Source organism: Mastigoproctus giganteus, chromosome 10 (genome assembly GCF_048544385.1).
Source record: "Mastigoproctus giganteus isolate SK-2022 chromosome 10, ASM4854438v1, whole genome shotgun sequence".
Taxonomy (NCBI): domain Eukaryota; kingdom Metazoa; phylum Arthropoda; class Arachnida; order Uropygi; family Thelyphonidae; genus Mastigoproctus; species Mastigoproctus giganteus.
The window spans coordinates 209,828,825-209,850,421 of NC_143584.1; the positions used below are offsets into that span (position 1 = coordinate 209,828,825).

The following is a 21,597-nucleotide window of genomic DNA, read 5'->3' on the forward strand; positions in this document are numbered from 1 at the left end:
GAAGTCTTCAAAATGAGTGCATTAACATCCATGTGACATAACAGGGATGACTAGTTACTTTTCTTCGATTGCTACCAGCAGTAATATAAGACTTGTCTAAGAACTTTCACCTTCTTGACCAATCGCCTCCTTTGTTATTCCTAACATCAAAACCTATCAAAAGAGATTCTCTCGGGCATTACCTACAGCTGCAGGCGCGTGCGTGTCGTGCTTGGGGGAGAACGTGTTCGCGTGCCATTGCCCGGGATGTGGTGTGACGTCATTGTTTCTAGATGACTGTGGAGAGCGTTACAATATTCGTAGTTTTCTGGGACTGCAGGAGGTGGCAACACTTTAGGGTGTTCTCTTGTGTCACTGTCAATGGCTCGTGTCCCGGCCGGCAGGTCCTGCTGGGTGGTTTTACGTGCGTATTACGGAAGAGAAGCGAAATTCTCTGTCCACATGGTTACCCATTAAGTGCAAGGACGGGGATCAGGTGGCATGATCCCGGGCTCGCACTACTGCCGGCGTTCATCCCACGACAGTCGGAGGTTCGGGGTACCTGACACTTCCTTCCCGTACACCTACCGCCTGTTCATAGCAACGATTGTGGTCCTTAGTACGGGTGAGGCATCACTGACCGATTTTTCTTGTCCTCTAGTGTGTGAGTGCGCTGCTGGCTTGCAACGTGTGGACTGCTCCAACAGAACTCTGAATACAGTTCCTTCTGACATCAGTCCTTTCACCTTAAAACTGTAAGTCTTATTTCTTTCTTTACCATAATTATTCTGTGGATTAGGATATCTATTTCAAATCCAGTTGCTTTTCCTTTATCACGTGACCAGGCCGAAATCTTAACAATACCATCAGCATCATTTTTATTCTCCCTTAACTGTTTCTTACATCAAACATCTGCATGATGACGTTTTGTTGATGTCACGGTGCGTATGGATCCCACCCTCCTGCCTTTTTCTCCTTGCCCACTTATTAAAGTTCGCGTTCTGATGACGCCACCTTTGAAGTGGAGATGAACACATCCATTAGTGGGAGAACTATTTTAAACTTAAGCTACCGATGGTTGTGTGTGTGGGTTGATGTAGGTCACCTGTCAGCTACAAAGAAATATTGTACAAGTGACAGACAACGTGGTGACCTGCCTCCTTTACATGTTTAGTCTGCTCTTTGTAAACGGGAGTTAACCTGCGTTTCTGGTTCGAAATTATCCGCTTTACGCTTGCGGTTCGTTGTGTTTGTACAAGTCCATATTATGGACAGTTCAAGACGTGCAATTTGTTAATTTCGGAAGTTCCCTAAGGCGGTCATTGACCTCTCAAAACAGTTGCCCTCGTGATAAGTCGTACCGTACATGTAAACAAGATCTTTAAAATCCTCTTACTTTAGAATGTCCCCAGAAATGGTATGGGACACCATATGTGTAGTTTACATCACAGTTTTTTAATCTTCAAGAAGAGGGAGAGTCTCCAGCCTCCCCCTCTTTTTCCCCATGGGCACTCTTGGGTTGATTATATCTGTCATTGCAGACAACACTTCAGGGAATAAAAGATCTTTTCCTCTTTCGGAAGTCGTTATAATTCGATTCCTAGGACATCACTCGTTAGATGGCACTGTGAGGAAATCTGTGAGATAACCTAATAGTCCATCCACGATACTGTGATTTGCGCAAGGCTTCTGTAAGTTGAGAGTTGAACTTTTCACCTGGACTGTGTCGTAAATCTGGTCAGCGAATGACATTTTAGGGAGGATAAAAATACCTCTTGCGCAGGTTAACCTCAATAGCAGGAAGCGAAACAACCAATTTCTCTTTGCCGTTGATGGGCTGGACTGGAAACAAAAATGGCACCATAATGGTGATTGTAGAGATAACTGATTGAAGGTTGTCATTTGTTTTTCACATGAAAAAAACTAAATATTACATGATAGTGATAGATTGAAATACGTTTTCTCTCTCTCGATTTTCATAATTTTAGAAAGAATATACGTCCTTAAAGGATTTGCCTTTAACCTTGTTTAAAACTGAGTCTGCAGTCTCAATTGTTCATCTGAAAGGTTTTATATTCTGACATAAAAGTATTAATTTTTCAATCTATTGTTCATCATGCTGCTCATACTTGCTCTCTTCAAGATACTGGTAGCCTAGATTTTATTTTCTCATATATTGGGGAAATTGCCTCTCTTTTGACGGCTTATTGGGTTAAATTTCTTAGATTTTTATCTTTCTTTTTGTCTAAAGGTTTATGATGCGAGCTTTGGAAACAGATTTTTCAAGAGAGAGGGATGATAACAAATATCTTTAAATAGGGATCTCTCAAAGATCGCACGACTGTTCAAAATAAATTATAAATTATTAATATAAAGAATGAGAAATTTCTAATTCATAAACTATAGTTTTGTTATGGTTATACTCCTTGGGTAGCACAGTGGGTATAATCACCGTCTTTCGGACACCTTGTGGAAAAAACTAAGTTCGAATGCGAAAATTTTTACGGTTTTTTTTTCACAACGTGGCTGAGTTAGTCGGTCTCAGGTGAGGGTGGCATGGTTTTTTCTCCCCGTTTTTCGTTCAACAAACAGAAAATCGACCATAAAACACACTCAATTTGCATAATATTAGTGCAACATGGCCTAAGTTTCTGATGCACCTAAAGAAAAAAAAATTAACAGTTGTAAATACAGGTTGTTCAAGTATAAACATGTTTTACGCTTCACTGTTTCGTATATACTTTTTTTTTTAATTATTATCCTCAATATTTTCTATACTAAATACTCATATTGCTGTTTGCTTCTATGATGTTAAAACTACTTACAAATTAAGAATATTGAATAAAACGCTTTCCAACCTGAAATATTTAGTTTGTTGCTATGCAAAGATAACTTAATACATTAGACTAAAACAGTTTCAGTAATTAAATTTGTTTCTTTTAGGATTTCTATATTGAAATCCATCTTGGACCTTAGTTCTACTATGTTTTATACTTGTAAAAAGATAAATTAATACAGAGTGATACAACTATACATAAATCAATATTTTTAGTTAAAGAGGAATTTAGAATTGAAAAATCAAAGAAATTCATTAGAATGTTGTTGTAATAATTGTAGGGTTTTAGAAGCATCAGCGACTAAGCCCATATTGCTCTGTATTTATTTACTGTCTGTAAATTGCGTGCGTTCTGTCGTCGATTTTCTGTTTGCTGGGTGAAAAACCCGAGTTTCTGGGATTAAAAATCATGCTACCCTTGCCTCAGACCGACTAACTCAGCAATTTTGTGAAAAATACTCATAAAAAAATTCCTCTCGTCATCAACGAGACTCGAACTCAGGTCTTTTCCACCTGGTGTGGGGAGGACAGCGATTCTACCCACAGGGCTCATTACAATTAAAATCAGTCCAATTAAGCACCTGCAGACGAGGTTAAACGAGCTCTTCGGAATGGAACCCGAAACAATCTAATTTTCAACGTATATGGGTAGCAATTTCGTCAGCATGGCCATCATCCCTATGAGGACACTATCCTTGTTGAGTCCATGTCATGGCGAATCCTGGCTGTTCTGAGGGCTTAAGGGTGAAAATTTGGCTCTTCGGTAGGTATACCAATAGTGTTCATTCAGTGTATGTTTGATTTGAAGTTCAGGTAAATTTCGGGTGTTTTACATTATATTTATTTCTGCGCTATCTCTCAATCAGATCTTAATTTCTTTGATTTTTTTTTTTGTCAAACCCGAATTTCTCTATGATTTAGAAGATTGATTGCTCTTTGTGTCGTACCCATTTATAGAACTCAAAATCCAGCAGAAGATGGATTTCGATATAGAAATTCAAAACGTGGCCACAATTTCATTTAATTATCGGCTGTTTGGGTCCAGTGGTATCAATTTATTATTCTTGCACACCAATAAATCAATTAAAGATTTCACGTGGAAAAGTTCGTTGTATTACTTAGCAATATTCCTACTTAATGTCTTTGTCAGCTGTGAAATTATGCCTTTTGCCATTAACACAGCCTAATTATCAGACTTTCCACGAGTCCATCATTTGTCCACAGCGTTGTCCACGATGAGATGTTATTCCAGAAATGGCATATTCCCGATATATACTCTTGATACTGTTGAACGGGGATAGTGGAATTTATGTACCACCTCCGCGATAGAGTGACCCATACGTCGGGCAACCACTATCATTCCTCTTTGACTCACGACGTTTATCCATACTGACATCGATTACTGTCTTCGTAAATGCAGGCAGTGTACCTATATATCTGCCAAGCGATGGGTTCGTCCACTGAGCGAGAGAGAGAGAGAGAGAGAGAGAGAGAGAGAGAGAGAGAGAGAGAGAGAGAGAGAGAGAGAGAGAGAGAGGGGTAACAGCGTCGCGTTGCCCAGGAACCAGATATCCCATGAATTCTGTCCTTTCAGTGTATGTAATATGTCATTAAATTGCTTTGTTATGTGGTCGATTTGCTTCACGAAAAACCTGAGTTTCCGGAATAAAAATCATGCTGCTCGCCTGAGGCTGGCTAACTCAGCCGCGTTGTGGAAAAGACCCACGAAAATTCCTAGCATCATTAACATTCGAACTCGGGTTTATTAGTGTATATTAGAGTATATTTTCCATAAGAAAACATTGATTAATAATATTTGTCTCTATGAAAGAATCAAATCATTTCTTGGGATGAAATTGAAAAGTACAGTACTTATAAGATCGTACAATGATTGTAAAAATGGAGATCATTATACAATTAAGAAAAATCTTGTCTTTTTTATTTTATCACGACCCTGTATAATTTAATAAAAAATTACTAAATTATAAAGGGTGTATTATAACACGATGAATCCACTTAAGGGATGGATTTAGGACCTAAAAACAATAAAAAAAAAAAAAAAACGCCTCATCCTAGACCTCCTCACCGTTGAAAAGTTCCAGGTGTCTGTTGGATTTGCTGTTCTGGTGCTGATGGGTCTACCACCACCCGAAACTCGTTTTCTAAATGAACCAGTTTTTGCAAGGCGCTCATGTATTCTCTGCAAAGGTCTTCTTATTTGGCACATGACGATTAAGGAAGTTTTCTGCATACAGACATCTTGCCTCGGTTGCATTGCGTCTAGCGATTCCACACATGAGATGCATATTTGTCATCTCTCGATTTGATAAGCCTCCATTATCACAGCAAATGCAAGGTATTAAATGTTAATAACAAGCTCCAATGTGTCCTTGTCAGAAGAACTAACTGAAATCACTCAAAGGACAGTGTGGGATCTTGTTTACATTACTATGAGCAAGAACCTTTATGACAGTGTTTTTAAACTGCGGGTCGCGACCCATTAGTGGGTCGTGAAGTCAATTTAGTGGGTCACGATGTAAAATGTATTTTTAACTGTGGGTCACGATCCAAAAAGTTTGAAAATCACTGCCCTATAGGATATCGATCATTGGTTATAAACAGTTGACTGGAGCCGGCTATGCTAACTCAGTTTGTGGAAAGAATTGCTGGAGCAGGAAAAATGACTGTAACTGGGAAACAAGGAAACAAGGTGTACTATAGCACGTGAGACCCACTTCCATCCCTGAAGTGGGTCTCACATGTTATAGTACACCCTGTTTTTTTTTTACGATATTTTTCCCCTTTTATTCGCTTTCATTTAAAGAATAACAGAAAAAAATTATTTCATTCTTCGGATATACCGGACATTCACGATTTTCTAAAAAAAAAACTTTATAAATTATCGTTTCCTGCACATCAGAATTTTCAGCGAAGAATTCCCATTTTGTACACATTTTTCCCTTGTTGTCAGTACTCTATCGATACTGTCTAGATGGAATATTTCCTCTCCTTCCTTATAATGGGAAACTTTTGCCACATTCAGATTTTTCCATCATTCATCTGTGCTTTCTCAGGGAGCAGCGCAAGGCTCTCGTCTCTGAAGCCTTGCAGTGTGCCATCAGTTTGATTTATTACTTTAAAACTAACATACCTTAGCAGAATTTTTGAATAGAAACTTTGCATTCTACTAATTAAAGTTTTTTTTTTTGAAATCTATGTTCCTGATAGTTCCTTGGTTTAGTACAGTTAACCTGCAGACCTTCAGATAAGCTGCACTTCCTTTACTTTTTTTCTATTTTCATAGATGTTTTCGAAAATGTGTCCTTTTTGGATTAATTTTTACTATTATATAGCCAGAATGGTTATACGTTTCTAAATCGTAAATAATTAGCATTTTTAAAACTGCTAAGATTCGTTTTTAGAAGCAACAAGAATTCTTAATTTGGTCTAAATATTTAAGTATTGATTAAATGCACTGATATTTTGTAGTATTATTCGTTATCCCTAATGCATCCATTGTAAGTCTGTCATGTAAATCTGATAAAACTTTTCATCCCTAATCTCTACTGTAGTACTTCATAGCATCTTTCATGGGCCCTCTCTTCACTCTGGAAACTAGGACCTCTTTGTCTCACTGGTTCAAGTCTCTAAATACTGTGTGAAGAGGCAAATAGAAAGGAAAGTAATCAGTGGTACTGCTTACTACTTTCATCTGCTTTATTGTATTTTCATTTCTACATTTCTTTCTTGATAATTCTTCGCCTTCCCTCTCATCCATTTAATAGTCCAGTTTTGCCTACCTGATTTTTATTGGTAGCCAATGCAGCATTTCTGGTTAATTATTGCTAAGTGACAAAGGTACAGACATAATACATATATGGCGCAATATAGCTTAAGTTACTGATGCGCCTAAAACCCCTACAACAAACAAACCATCCGTCCTCCCGTCCTCATGTAATAACTCAATTCCTAGTGGATGGATTATCATGAAATGTTATATTTGGAAAAGATTAATTGAAAATTAATTAACCGATTGCCCTTGTTACTAGCTTCATCAGGCATTTCCCCATACTGGAATAATTCACCCAGTCTTAAAGTTATCCTTAAATTTTACAAAGTAAAGAGGAACCAAAATGATGACACATTCAACTGTGGTGTAGACTCCTTGTTACCACCTTGTATTAACGAGCTTTCTCAATTTCTTGGCTCTGAAAAATTATATGTCATTAATATACCACACCCCAATGAGGAAGTCACTTGTCCAACCGATTTTTGAACTCTCTGTAACTACCAGGGATTCCCTATTCACCCCATGAGTATCAGCAAGGTTTTGCCATTTGGCATGGATAAAGCATATGGATAAACACTCAAAGTTTATCTTCAGTTACAATTATTGCTAACTATTGCTTCAGTTACAATTATTGCTAACTATTGCTTCAGTTACAATGTACGGTATATGAATAGAGCATGTATATCTATGAAAAGGAGAATAATAATTGTTGAATTTCTATTGGTTCGATTTTAATGAAATTTAGGATGGCTCAGAAAAGTTTTCTAACACAGCTAAAAGAGCCAAATATAAAATTTTATGGAAATCTATGCATTTTATGGGTCGAGTTATTACATGCAGATGGACAGACGGACATGGTGAAGATAATAGGCGCATTACGCATATGTTATCTAAGTGAATCACAGTTCCCTACTTTTATACAAGAGCAGGAAAAATACTACTTCCCTTTATCTTGCTGCTAAAATATTAAAAATATAAAAGTCAGATACTGTGATTCACTTACGTAAGAGTAGAATATCATACAGCGATGAAAAAAAAATTTTTTTTCATACTTTTCCCGGCATTGTGTATCGTCTAGATATTCTATATAATGCCTGGATTCTACACTTTGTCAGCAATAATCAGTGATCTTTTACTGATTGTATAATTAATTCTCAGTGACCTGGTGTAATTAGTATGTATCTTTCTACCTAGTGTATTCCTTCTTCTTCCAGTCACATAGCTCCCTGAGGAGCTGTTGAAACCACCAACAAATTCCAGTTCCTCCAACTGCATTGATCGTGTACTATACGAGCAGCATCGCAAAGTGTTATGCTCAGAAATTCACTGATCCCATCCTTCCACTTAGTTGCAGGTCTTCTTTTGCATCTCTTCCCCTCGGTTTTTCCTTCCGTTATATTCTTCAACAGAAAGTTTTCCCTTCTTACTATATGACCAAAAAACTTCAATTTTCTTTTGTTGATGCTACGAAGAAGAATTTTAGGCCTGCCAATTTTATTCAATACCCACTCATTTGTTCTTCGATCCAAGTATGTTATGTACAGTATTCTCCTGTAACACCACATTTCAAATGCCTCAATTTTCTTCCTGTCAACCCTTTTCAGATTCCATCCTTCACATCCATAAGTGGCAACTGGAAAAATTAACGAATCAATGATTCTCAGCTTCGTATTTAGGGGCAGATCATGATCTCTTGATAATTTTATCAGATCAGAGACCAACGTTTTAGCAATTGCCTGTCGTCTTTTTACATCGTTTGAGCAGTCGCTATTTTTATTTATTTTTGACCCTAAGTAATCAAATTCATCAACTTCTTCGATATCTTGCCCATTAACCTTCACTTTACACACATTCAGAAACAATCGTTTTTTCTTACTTGCTTCACATACTCTCCTCAGAGTTTCTTTAAGATGATCCTTTGAATTACAAATTAGCACAGTATCGTCTGCATAACGAAGGTTGTTTATCTTAGTTCTCCAATTTTGATGCCAGTCTCTAAATCTCCCAAAGCTTCACGCATGATATCTTCGGCATAAAGATTAAAAAGGTGAGGTGACAAAATACAGCCCTGCCTGACACCGTTACTTATTGTGAAAAAGTCCGTGTTTCCCATGTTCGTTCTCACAGTTCCTTCCTGTTCCTGGTACAGTAGCTTAATCAGCTGAATTATGTGCATTGGGAAACCCATAATAGTCATCGTTTCCCATAGTTTCTCAAGTTGAACACAATCAAATGCTTTTGCATAACCATAAAACACAAAACGACTGGAGCATTGAATTCTTTGCATTTTTCAATAATCAGTCGTAGACTTAAGATCTGATCTTTGGTTCCTCTACCCCTTCTGAAACCTGCTTGCTCTTCTGGCATTTCTTCTTCAAGTTTTCTTGAGATTCTGTTTAATATGATTTTAATAATAATCTTGCTAGCGTGAGAAATTAGGCTAATAGTCCTGTAATTTGAGAAAATTTTCAGATCTTCTGTTTTTGGTAAGGGAATGAAAATTGATTTCTTCCAATCTGATGGTCATCGTCCCGTTTCCCAAATTTTTACAATCATTTTATGAAAAAACTCGGCGCCCTTCACACCTGTAGCTTTAATCAGTTCTGCTGGGATTTCTTCAATTCCAGGTAACTTGCCACACGTTAGTTCTCTGATGGCTTTTTCGACTTCTTCCTTCAGTGGAACTGGTTCATGATCACACTCTTGAAAAGGGGGTAGCAGATCATTATTGCCATCAGGTGCTCGGAAGAGCTGCTCACTGTATTCTTTTCACCTTCGTTTGATTGTGTTCTCCTCTGTTAAAATTTCCTCTTTGGAGTCTTTAATTACATTAAGTTTTGGTCGGAACTTTTGTCTTAAGGACTTAATTACATCGTACATCTTTTTAGTGTTGTTTCGTTTGTTGTGGTATTCGATTTATTTACACTTTCGATTGATATAATCCTGTTTGTCCTGTTTTAAACAGCGCTTGATGACTTTGTTTAGTTCCTGATACTCTTCGTTTCCTTGTACATCCTGGGGTTTTGCAGTTCTTCTCTGTTCAATAAGTTTAAAAGTGGCTTCTGTAATCCAAAGCTTCCTGACCTTTCTCTAGTGTGTCTATTTGCTGAATCCTTAATAATGCTTTTTGTATTTTCCCACATTTCCTCAGGCAGCATATCGTCATCTAGTTCTAATAGAGCTTGAAAACGATTGCCTTTTTCAAGCATATAATCATTTGGAATATTTTCTACATCCATTCGTATAGGGAAAACCTTATTCATGATCTTTTTCAGCTTCAGTTTGAGAACGATGTGGAGTAGCTGATGATCACTGCCACAATCTGCTCCAGGAAGTGTTTTTGCTGTGATTACACTGGAACGCCAACTTTGCTGCATAAGGATATAATCAATCAGATTCCTTGTTTTCTGATCAGGAGATTTCCATGTGTAGAGCCTTCTCGGGTGCTGCTGAAAGCAGGTGTTACATATGACAAAATTCAATTAAACTTTCACCCCGCTCATTTCTAGTGCCAAGACCAAATCTACCACATTCAGGACTAGAAGAAACTGTCTTGCCTACTTTTGCATTAAAATCACCCATGACTATCAAAACATCCTTTCTTTTTTGGGACCAGATCAAGAGCTGACTCGAGATTTTCATAATAAACGTCCATATCTTCGTCTGTGGATGTTGATGTCGGTGCATATACATTAGGTGCATATGCACCTAGTGTATATCTATATATAAATATGTATCTATCTATAAATTGTATGTACACCCTTTTTATCCAATGGATTGTCAAGGGTGGATTTTATTTCAATAAACGGATTTATAAGAATAATAATATATACATTAGATGAAACGAATAAAATATTTATCTTTTAAATAATTTAAATGTTTAATGTATGTTTAATGTAATTGAGATATATATATATATATATTTATATTTTTATTATAAAAACTCTAAGCATGAAAGTTATTAGAATCTATAGTACTTAGTACCGTGCGTGGGTAGAAGATTAGGAAGATGAAAGAAAATATTTGTTGGCGTTAGACAGACTTGAATTTCTATAGATTGTGTTTCAGGAAGTACGTGTGAATGGAGGTTGTTCCAGAAAATGCAAGTTGAAGGAATAAATGAAGACGAAAAAAGTTGGTTCTGTGAGTTTGAAGTTGGACAGTATATGGATGCCGACTGGTTGTGGCACATGTTCGGACTGCCGTGAAAAAGAGAGAGAGAGCGGGAATTATAGAAGTCAATTCAGAAGAACAGTGCCCATGGAACTACCTACAGAAAAGGCATGCTTCAGAAACAGAACGTCTATGGACAGAGAGTGGAGAGATTTTGTAAGAGATAAGTCAAAAATTAACCTAACTGCCCTCTTTTGAATGGAATCTAGAAGCCTCAGAGAGGTTTTGGAGGCAGCGCCCCAGATGTGGGAACAATATTCCATTGGAGGGCTGATTTGAGATTTGTACAGAGTGAACAGCTGTTTGGAAGAAAAGTAACGCAGAGAGCGAAAGAAAAAAACGAGTTTTTTAGATGTAGAGGAAGCAATATTCGTGATGTTCTTGTGCAAGAGAGATTAGAAGTCAAGGTAATCCCTAATAGAGATATGTGACCTTGTGTAGAAATCTGAGTGTCATTTAAGATAAGCATATTAGCAGAAGAATCCATTTTGCGAGTTATAAGACAGGACTGAATTTCAGAATGATTGAAATTAACTAAGGTACCTTTGCTCTATTGGAGAATTACCCGGAGACTTGAATTTCTGTAGATTTTTAAGTTTCAGCATTTAAGCAATTGGTGGGAGAAAGTAGTAGTAGTAGTAGTGGCATGTGATGCAAGAAAGCAAGTGTATGAGCTTATGCAGCAATAGCCAAAAAAAAAAAAAAAAAACACACCATTCCCTCCAAATGCCTGTCCAGTTCCTCCTCAAATTCATTCAACCTATCAACTTCCACAACGACAGATGGAAGTTTGTTCCAGAAATTAACCACTCGCTGGCTAAAGGCAAATTTCCGCACATCTATTCTACATCTGTCTTTTCTTAATTTGAATTTATGCCCCCTTAGGTTCGTAATCTGAACAAGTGGAAGGATCCCATCAGAATTCAGCGTGCTCAACCCATACAAGGCCTTATACACCTCAATCAGATCACCGCGGTGCCTAGTCTCCAGCCACTGCAATTTGCAGAATTTAAGCCGCTCTTGGTAAGAGGATCCCTTCATTCCCCTCACCAATCTTGTTGCCCTTCTCTGTACACGCTCAAGCAAATCTATATCCTTCCTAAAATGAGGCCTCCAGACCTGTACGCAGTACTCAAGGCGTGGCCTGACCATTGCCTCATACAGAGGGACAATCACCTCCTTTTCCCTGCTAGCAAAATTGCTATATATCATTGACAAAACCCCATGACCTGCCCTGGCAGCCTGTCTGCATTGTTCAGAAAACTTTATATCTGATTGCACAATTACTCCGAGGTCTTTTTCATTTTCTACCACCTTAAGTGTAGTACCACACAGTTGGTACGTTTCTCTGGGGTTACTTTTACCCATATGCAGTACTTTGCTTTTGTCAAGGTTAAACTTCAGTTGCCACTTCTTAGCCCATCTGCCCAAATTATCTAGATCCTGTTGCAGTAGCACACTGTCATTAACAACCCTGCCAACCTTTGTATCATCTTCAAACTTCGACACTATCGAAACTTCGAAACATATACCTTCATCAATATCATTGATAAATATACAAAACAGTGGACCCAAAACCGAAACCTGTGCGACTCCACTAATAACATTAGTCCACGAAGAGCAGCACCCACTAATTACCACCATCAGTCTTCTCCCACTTAACCATCCTTTTATCCATTGTAGCAACTTACCTTTAATACCATTCTGCTCCAATTTGTACAATAGTCTTCCATGCGCAACAGTGTCAAAAGCTTTACTGAAATCCAAATATATGATATCAAAATTATTTTTTGCATCCAGTTCCTTTGTAACCACATCATAATATCCTATCAAATTTGTCAGGCAAGACTTTCCCTTAACAAACCTATGCTGTGTCTGAATTATTGCTGCAGTCTTGTCTAGATGATCCTGCAATGCATCTTTAACCAGTGACTCCATTATTTTACCCGGAACAGAAGTTAAACTAACTGGTCTGTAATTACTCGTGTCACCCTTCGATCCCCCTTTGAGAATTGGGGATACATTTGCACATCTGCAGTCCTTGGGAACCTCCCCTGAGTCCAAGGACGCTCTCATAATTATGGCTAAGGGTTTGCTTAGTTGCTTTGCCGCCTCCTTTAATAGAACTGGATAGATCCCATCTACCCCAGGTGCTTTTCTTATGTTTAACTTCAACAATTTCTCCTCCACTTTGCTCTCAGTTATTACAAAATCATTAAGTATCCTGCTACAATTTGATAACCTTCTGATATTTTCAAACTTTAATAATTCCTCATCTGTGAATGTAGATGCAAAATACTCATTCAGTTTGTTTGCTATCTGAGCAGGATCATCAACAATCGAACCATCGATGTCAAGTGGACCAATCAGATTCATCCCCTTCCTTTTAGAGTTTATATAAGTAAAGAAATCCTTGCTGTTTTTCTTAGCATCTTTTGCCAAGGATTTCTCGTAATCTGCCTTCGCCTGCCTAACCTCCTTTGTTATCTGATTACAGACTAGCTTATATCTGCCATAGGCTTCTGAGTCGCTTGATAATTTATATGCATCCCATGCATTTTTCTTCTCTGTTACGAGTCTCATTAGTTCATTTGACAACCATTTAGGCCTAAACCTTGAACAATATTTCTTAATAGGTATGAAACTTTTAGTAGCTTCCACGATTAATTCCTTGAATGCTTCCCACTTAGAATTTACTGCTGGTAACATCGTCAGTTGATCCCACTGTACATAATTTAAAAACTGTCGGAGACCACTGTACTCACCTTTACGGAAGCAAAAACCCTTTCCTTTACCCCTGATGGTAATTATATCTTTAAGTAAATCCCACATCAGTACACTGTGATCACTGCCACCTAGTGGTTCTTTTATCTGCAAATTCTTAATACACGAATGATCACTTCTGATAACCAGATCAAGAGTATTACCCTCTCTGGTTGCCTCTCGAACATGCTGCTGCAGAAAACAGTCATCCAATAAATCCACAAAAGTCTGACTAGTGTGTGAGTGACCAAACCACAAGTTCCAGTCAATATCTGGGAAGTTAAAATCGCCCATTATAAGACATTCTGATTTACTAGCCCACTCTATTTCTCTGTACAATTGTTCATTGTACTCATTCGAGTAATTAGGCCTATAATTAGGCCTAAATCAGCACTGAAAACCGGATACCAAATTACAAAAAACAGTCGCAGTCTATAAGATGGAAGCTTGTTTAGAAGACCTTTATGCCAAACACGATCAAAAGCCTTTGAAATGTCAAGAGCAACTGTTTGGGTTTTAAAACTTTTCCATTGAATTTGTCCGTAGATGGGTAACATAAGCCAGTATATCAGTAGTGGATCGACTTTGAGGAAATCCATATTAGTTAGGAGTTGGCGGTTAATGAATTTCTCTATTACTTTAGAAAGAGTAGAAGTAATGCAATGGGACAATAATTGATTGGGAGGGATTTGTCACCCTTTATTGCTGTTTAAGTTAAAAATAATTTGGTGCTATAAAGTAATTTTTAGTACACTCTGTTCACACTAACTTTAATCCTGGAATGATTATACGCCATTAAGTAAAAGTCATTGGTCAGTTGCCGAAATACCTCTATATTGTTTATATACTGACAAATGCAAGCTTTACTGAATGACGTGTATTTGTTTATGTCAATATTAAAGTTAAAGTGAATAATTTTTTTATAGTAATTATAAGAATCTAGGAAATCTAATTTAGAGAGGGAATGGTTTTCAAAAACATTGTTTACAAACTCCTACCAAAAATACTTTATTGATTGATCGTCTTCGTGCTGTTTCAGTCACATCTCGAAGATTTCAAGACCGTCTTGTATGCTCTACTATAATAAGTTTAAGTTATGAGTTAACCTTGTTATAGATTGGCCCCGCTTTATCTTGTGGTTGGCAAATCAATAAAACATAGGCTTATTACATTGGTTAACTTATTAATAACAATAATTATCAGCCTACAACGTTTCAAATGCTATTCCACATTTTTCTTCAAGTAGATGTAATTAGGTTACATCAATTACCTGCGTAGAGGCTACTAGTTCGCGAATCCGAACTGGTTATTAGCAACGAGTCCTTCGTGACTGCAAGAGCCTTTGGATTTCACTTGGTACTGGTCACTATGTTAGTAATTTATATAATCTGTCTAACTCTATTCTACCTGAAGAAAATGGAGGAGAGGCTTCGAAACATAGTATGGTGTTCATCGCTTTTAATGTACCATAACCGCAGTAAACCATTTTTAACCCATAAACTGAACGTTTTCTTTCAATAAAATACGGTTAAGTCCTTCAGATGTGGTATTATGGCCATGGAAATACCTTATCTTGCGCCATTTGTTTGGAGAGGGTTGAGTTCGACTCGCGTCGACCTCTGGAGAAATTTTAGTCTTCTTTAATTGAGGTTGTGGTGAGGTGACTTCAATTGGTAGGAATAGGACTTTTTTTTTCTGTAAGTTATTCTAGGTTTTTCAGCTCGCACAACATGCAAATCAGCCCTGAACAATTACTTCCACAGACAAATAGAAATATGAACTTCCACAAGTAATACGAATATGAACGACAGGTCCATGCCATGAAAATAATAATTTGAATATATTGAGCCGGTGTGTATACACTATATTTACAAAAGGATTCGTATAGCTAGGGCTTGGAAGACATGAACCCATCCACGTTTCAGGAATAGGTATAAAAGCAACAACGCCTCTGGGATGAACTGGAATGTTGGTTTCAGGCCAGGTCAGTAGTGGCAGCTGCAAGCAATAGTGGAATTGACTGTTGTGTTGAAGGAGACCAAAAATACCGCCTTCCTGTTATCAATAATTGGTTCAGAGTCTACCGAACTAGAAGGTACAGTGTATAATTAAGGCCGACGGACCAAGACGTCATTAAATATTGTATCAATTTACATAGATAATATGCATAGGTAATGTATCATTATCTATGTCCCATATGGGGACTCAAGTATCCTGAATATTGAGATATGGGGATTCTATTATCTCACCTTTCGAGACACTAGAGTCCCCATGTAGGACATTATCTTGTTTATCATAAAATCAGTTTCCAAAATAATACTTCATTAAACATATCATGTAACGCTCTGATCTTATACCGAAGCTACCAACAAAACTTCCAGTATAATTACGGTACTAATTTGGAACTGGAGAGAAGTCTACCATGACTTACCCGATAGTGCTGCATCGATGAACGATTTTATAGAAGAATTCTCAAATGTCAGTGTGGGTTCCACGTGAATGGTCTTTCTGCAGTGATAGCTGCGAGTCGAATTTTGGTGGTAATCTGCATTAAAGTGGGTTCAATGACGTAATATTAGAGTGGGTAGTGCATGAAGGGGGAGAGAGCTGTCCCGAAGATTTCAGAGGAAATATTTTTACCGATCCCCTGGAGCAGAGATACATCAAACAGGAGTAGTTCCGCGGTTACGAGGCGCACCCCAAATGTTTAGAAATATTGTTAATCACTAAATGAACACATAATCATGGTTGAGATTGTAAGATGGCGATCTTACATAAATTCTGGGATATTTCTGTTAGGAGTCGAGTATGGCGTAAAGAAGTCAATTTAAATTTACTTAAGCAAAAGTGTTCTGGTAAGAGAAATAAGTGTTAAGCGTTCATGCGGGTGGGGTGGCGTTAGAAAAGAGTGTTGTCACTGCCACCTGTAGAAACACGACCCACGCTATAGGGGGGTTATAGGGGAAAAGTGTAAGGAACAAGGGATAAATAACGACAGAGAATGACACACTGGACAGAGTAAAGGGGCAGTTTGGACATAAATCTCGAGTTTGATACGGGTTGCGACAGGAATTTAGAATGTCACTAATTAAGATATAGAATTTCTAGGGGAATATTTAAAGATAACTTGAACGAAAAGAGAAAATGAACGAGAGTCGGCACTAAGAACCCAGATGACCCTAACCATAAACAGAAATTTAAACCTTCCGTGAGAAAGGGGGACAACTCCAGAATAGCCACTGTTTGGGCTGTAAAATGAAGGATTGGCGAACGAGGGGAGAGAGAATCTTTTGGGAACCTGTTTAGGATTGGTGGAAAGTTAGTAAGTGAGTGGGAGCTAAGATTATAGTGTGCGAAAGAAGGGAAGACAGTAAGGGACACGCAGTTGAGAGGTCGTGGCGAACAGTCAAAAAAAAAATGTAAGGGTGTGAGGGAGAGACAGGCAGTGTGAAGTTGTAGCGAGCGGTTGCAAAAATGTAAGGGAGTGAGACAAAGTGCAGAAAGTGGAAAGGCGTTAGTTGAAATGAGTTATTGTTAGGAGTTAGCAGAAAGTAAGGGAGTCGAAATGGAGAAGCTAGAGGAAAGACGTTAAAGTAAGATAGCGAGGGAGAAAATAAGGAGCCTTGGTGAGCCCGAAAGAAGTAGCCTTGTAGAGCTGAAAGTAGGTGCGTTAGTGAGCCCAAAGAAGCAGCCTTAGTGAGCCCAAAGAAGCAGCCTTAGTGAGCCCAAAGAAGCAGCCTTGCAGAGCTGAAAGTAGGAGCCTTGGTGAGCCGAAAGAAGTAGCATTGGAGATCTGAAAGAAGGAGACATGGGAATGCAGTAAGGAAGAGCACTAATGAAGGTCCCTTATGAAGACACCTGACCATAGTATCTAAGCAAGTGAAAGTTAAAGTGAAAGTTATAGTAAGTGAAAGCATACGGTAGGTTAACCGTTAGCGAAAGGACTGTAGTGCGATATTAGGGGAATTCAATGACAAAGATAAGATTAGATAGGTGAATCAAAAGGGGTAAATCTACTCTAAATCAAATATGGTTGGTTTAAGCATTAATTTGGAATAGGGTAATGAGTAGAGTAATAGTGGGAAAGAGGTTATTATTAAAACGAGAAAGTGAATGGAAGAACTTGTAGTAAGAATAGAAGCGTTAAAGATAAGGAGATAAAATACCACCACTTTGCTTATTGGAGGCTTGAAGTGGTGTGAAACCCATGTTTAGTCTCTAGAGCAAAGTTTCCGGCACCCCCCCCCCCCCCCCCCCCCATACTTCTCCTTCAACCCATGCACGGTACTAAGTACTATAGGTTTTGATACCTTTCGTGTTTGGGGTTTTCATAAAAAAAAAAAAAATAAATAAAAAAAAAGCCAAACAATAAAGGCGTGTCTGAATGCATCGTTGTACTTAGGTCGGATCAAGTTCTGTAACTGCTGCGGGTTAAAGAAATGTACGAAAAAGATGAATAAGGAATTAAGAGTAATTTTGTAGTTGTGGTAATAAATAAAGGTAATATGATAAATGACAAATTTAATAATAAAAAGTTATTAACACCATAGAGGTATAATTGAATGTGTTGTAATAGGAGCGGAAATAAGGTGACCATTTAAGGAGTGTATCTTTGTAACCAGTGTGTGGTGCAAAGAGAAAGGTGGAATAGCAATTGTGTAAAAGAGTCAGATAGATAGAAGAAAGAAACGGAATATTTTGTAAGTACCTTGGTGTTAAAATAGTGCAGTCCCATTCTTAGTGAGATTTGTTATGATTTATTTTTTTGTTGCAAATATTTGTGTATGCCAAAAAGTAATCAAAATGAGTGTAATTTTTTTTATGTATATAGTAGTATTAAATAAACCTTGTTATCTATGATTAAACTGAGTTGGTCATTCAGCACACACATGCCCAGTTGTAGGAAGGATGTTGCTAAAGCAACGTTCAATTGGAATTAAATAAAAATATAAAGATTAGATACTCAGAAGATCCTGGAACCTTCTGAAAAATACTGCTACTATAGGGTCAGGTTGCGTAAAGTGAGGGGCAAAAGAGAGAGAGAGAACTGAATAGTAGTTGTAATTCTGAAAATTTAAGTATTAACAAAAAAGGATCCTCTCAAGGTTACTAAATATTAAATAAACTGAGCAGATGTTATTATAAAATGGAGGGTACATACAAAGTGCTGATATCATAATTAACTATTCAGAATCTTTTGTTGTAAACAGAGATGTTTATGTGATGTCGTTAATTTAAAATATACAATTCTTTTTGTGTATTAAGTTCCAAATCGTTAAAATGTTAATAAGAGATTCGAGGCCTCTAATATTAACGACAATTAACATTATGGCCTTGTGTGTATATAACAATAAATGCCAACGACAAGTAGGTATCAGGTATCCACCTGAACATTTTTCACAGGACAGTGCCCCCCAAAGTATAAAAAAAAAAAAAAACGGATGGAAACCATTTTGTGCATTATGATTTATTTATTTCAATTAACCCCTGTACATCAATAATTGGCCTAAAGTCTAGGTTGAGTCAGCTCAACTTGGTTTCATCAGGCCTTTGGTTTTGCGGAGCAATGGAGACAGGGCTCCGTGTCATGCTCCAGTGTTCATATTATCTGGACTTGCGAATGCAGATCGAGTTCAATTCGCGTTGGAGGAATCGTCAAAGGTTATAAGAGAAATAGGGGTAGTTCCAAAATTGAATATGGTAAAATATTTTTATAGATTTTTCAGTGTACGGGGATAGCACATAGTATCGTCACCGTCTTCTCCACACCGGATGGAAGAGGCCCGGGTTCGAATCCCCTCGATGACGCGAGGAATTTAGTGGGCTTTTTTTCATTCCGTGGCTGAGTTAGTCGGCCTGAGGCTTAGATAGCAAGGTTTTCCCCACCAGAAACAGGGTTTTTTTCGTCCAGCAAATCGACCAGAGAACACCCGCAATTTACAGACACAAATACGAGTATATGTAAGAAATTACGGGTGGTCCTAATATAATAGATTTTTTTTTTTTTTTTTTTTTTGGTTATGGAATTTCAGTTAAAACAACAATTTTCTTTTACGGGTTAACCGATTAAATATAGTAAATAAATTAATACTGTATAGTTGTTGTTGTTGTTATTTGGTTTTTAGGAGCATTAGCAACTAAGGCCATATTGCTCCGGGATATGCGGTGGTCATTCCCTGAAGGACCTTTCCGCATCCTCCGTATTTGGTGGTGACGGGCTCGAACCCCGGTCTAATCAAGAAGCGTGTGCTATGCACTGCTGCTCCTTCCCACCTGGCTACGGAGGCGCCTATACTGTATAGTTCCTGTAATATTTACAAAAAAGTTGCATTTAACATTAAATGTTTGATATCTTTTGCGGTATTCCATGATATTTATCAACATTTATTATACATGTAAAATTCTTTCGCTATAGATCAAAAGGTAAAATGAAACTTGAAAGTCAACAGATACGTCATCTGTTTGTCGACTGAGTTTTACAACACTAATTTAAGAAAATAAAGCCCCCCCCCGCCTATATATAAAGAATGATCGGGCGAAATTTCAGAGTTCAACACTCCAAAATTACCTGTGCGTCTCCTTTACCAACTTAGTTATCACAACCGAAATGATAAATTGAGAGAAAGAATAAAATAAAGTCCGCCTAATGAAGTATTGATCGAAAGTGAGCATCGTAAATAAAAGAAATTGAAATACCTGGGAAGCAGTAGGGTGAGAAATTTGACCTCTCTCAAATCTTGTCAGATCTCTTTAGGGAGAAGCTGCAAATACAACGGCGAGTGAAAGAAGAATTTAGTTTTTCCATAACCTTTTAATCTGGCGAGGGCCTGATTTGAGTTTCTGTAGTTTATACGTTACGACAACCAATGAACAAATAAATTCCTCACCAGCGAAGCACTCGAAGGCCGAAGAATAAACGAGACAGGCACTTTGGTGAGGATAAAATATATACCAACGCTACTTCAAACCATGTAATTGATTGTTTTAAATCTTTGGCTCCGATTTAAGTCAGCTGAATTGTGAGAAGTTGGTTATTTTCTCTTAAGTGTAATAATCTTGAATATTACAACAGTTTACCTTAAGTTCTGTTTGTGAAAAATGCTATAATTTATGGCAAAAATTGCGTTATCTGGCACAGAAATCTAATTTAGAGAAATATGGAGGCAAAAGTAGGCCGAATACGTTGATTCAATGAGGATATCCATTGAACTTTCGGTGATCTCAATATTTGCATGAACAATAATAAAAGAAGAGAAGAAATTATTTATAATGCTATACTTATGCCTTCCTCCTGGCATTTATTATGGGGATCTTCCCCAACTCGCAAGGCATACAGGCAATGATATTTTAAACATAAGTTTACTAATAATTCAGGATTTCATACCTCTTTGTGATGCATTCGATTTATCAACACTCAATGCACGCCGATATAGTGCACGCCAGTTTACAACTACGAACAAAGATCCCCGTGATCTTTTAGTAACATGTGATAGCTGTAAACACGATACAAAACAGGTGCGGCACATGCATTGCGAATACATGTGCTGAAAAATAATAAAGTAACACTTTATTACGATTTTATGGGATTTATTTATTTAAAATTTCAAAAATTAATACTTGTTTTATGCTTTTAAATGAACGTATATATATGACATCTGGCAATAAAGCAACCAAATAAACTGTAAATCGTATATATATCGTGTCAATAACTTTTAGTGGGCATGTCACCTTTAAAGTGCTTTCCTCACGTGGCTCTGTATATACAGTCTGCAAATTGCGTGTGTTCTATGGATTCTTTTTCGTTTGCTGGATGAAAAACCCTAGTTTCCGGGAGAAAAAACCATGCAACCCCCGCCTCAGATCGACTAACTCAGTCACGTTGTGAAAAAGGACCATCGAAATTCCTCACGTCATCGATGGGACTCGAACTCAGGCCTTTTCCACCCGGTGTGGGGAGGACGGCGATTCTACCAGCTGTACTCCACACGAGGCTTCAGGGCCATGTTAACATGCCTGGAAACATTGCTGGAAACAGTTTTATGTGTCTTTTCGTAAT

General features: G+C 37.7%; 1 protein-coding gene across 1 annotated transcript in view; it reads left to right on the plus strand.

The window, feature by feature from the left end:
• The first annotated feature begins 327 nt into the window (after positions 1–327).
• LOC150079837 (uncharacterized) overlaps positions 328–21,597 on the plus strand; it is a 143,642-nt gene continuing 122,372 nt past the window's right edge. Inside the window, exon 1 of the mRNA XM_090383248.1 lies at positions 328–734. Coding sequence (XP_090239374.1) covers positions 481–734 — 254 coding nt within the window. The 5' untranslated portion in view covers positions 328–480. The remainder of the gene's footprint in view (positions 735–21,597) is intronic.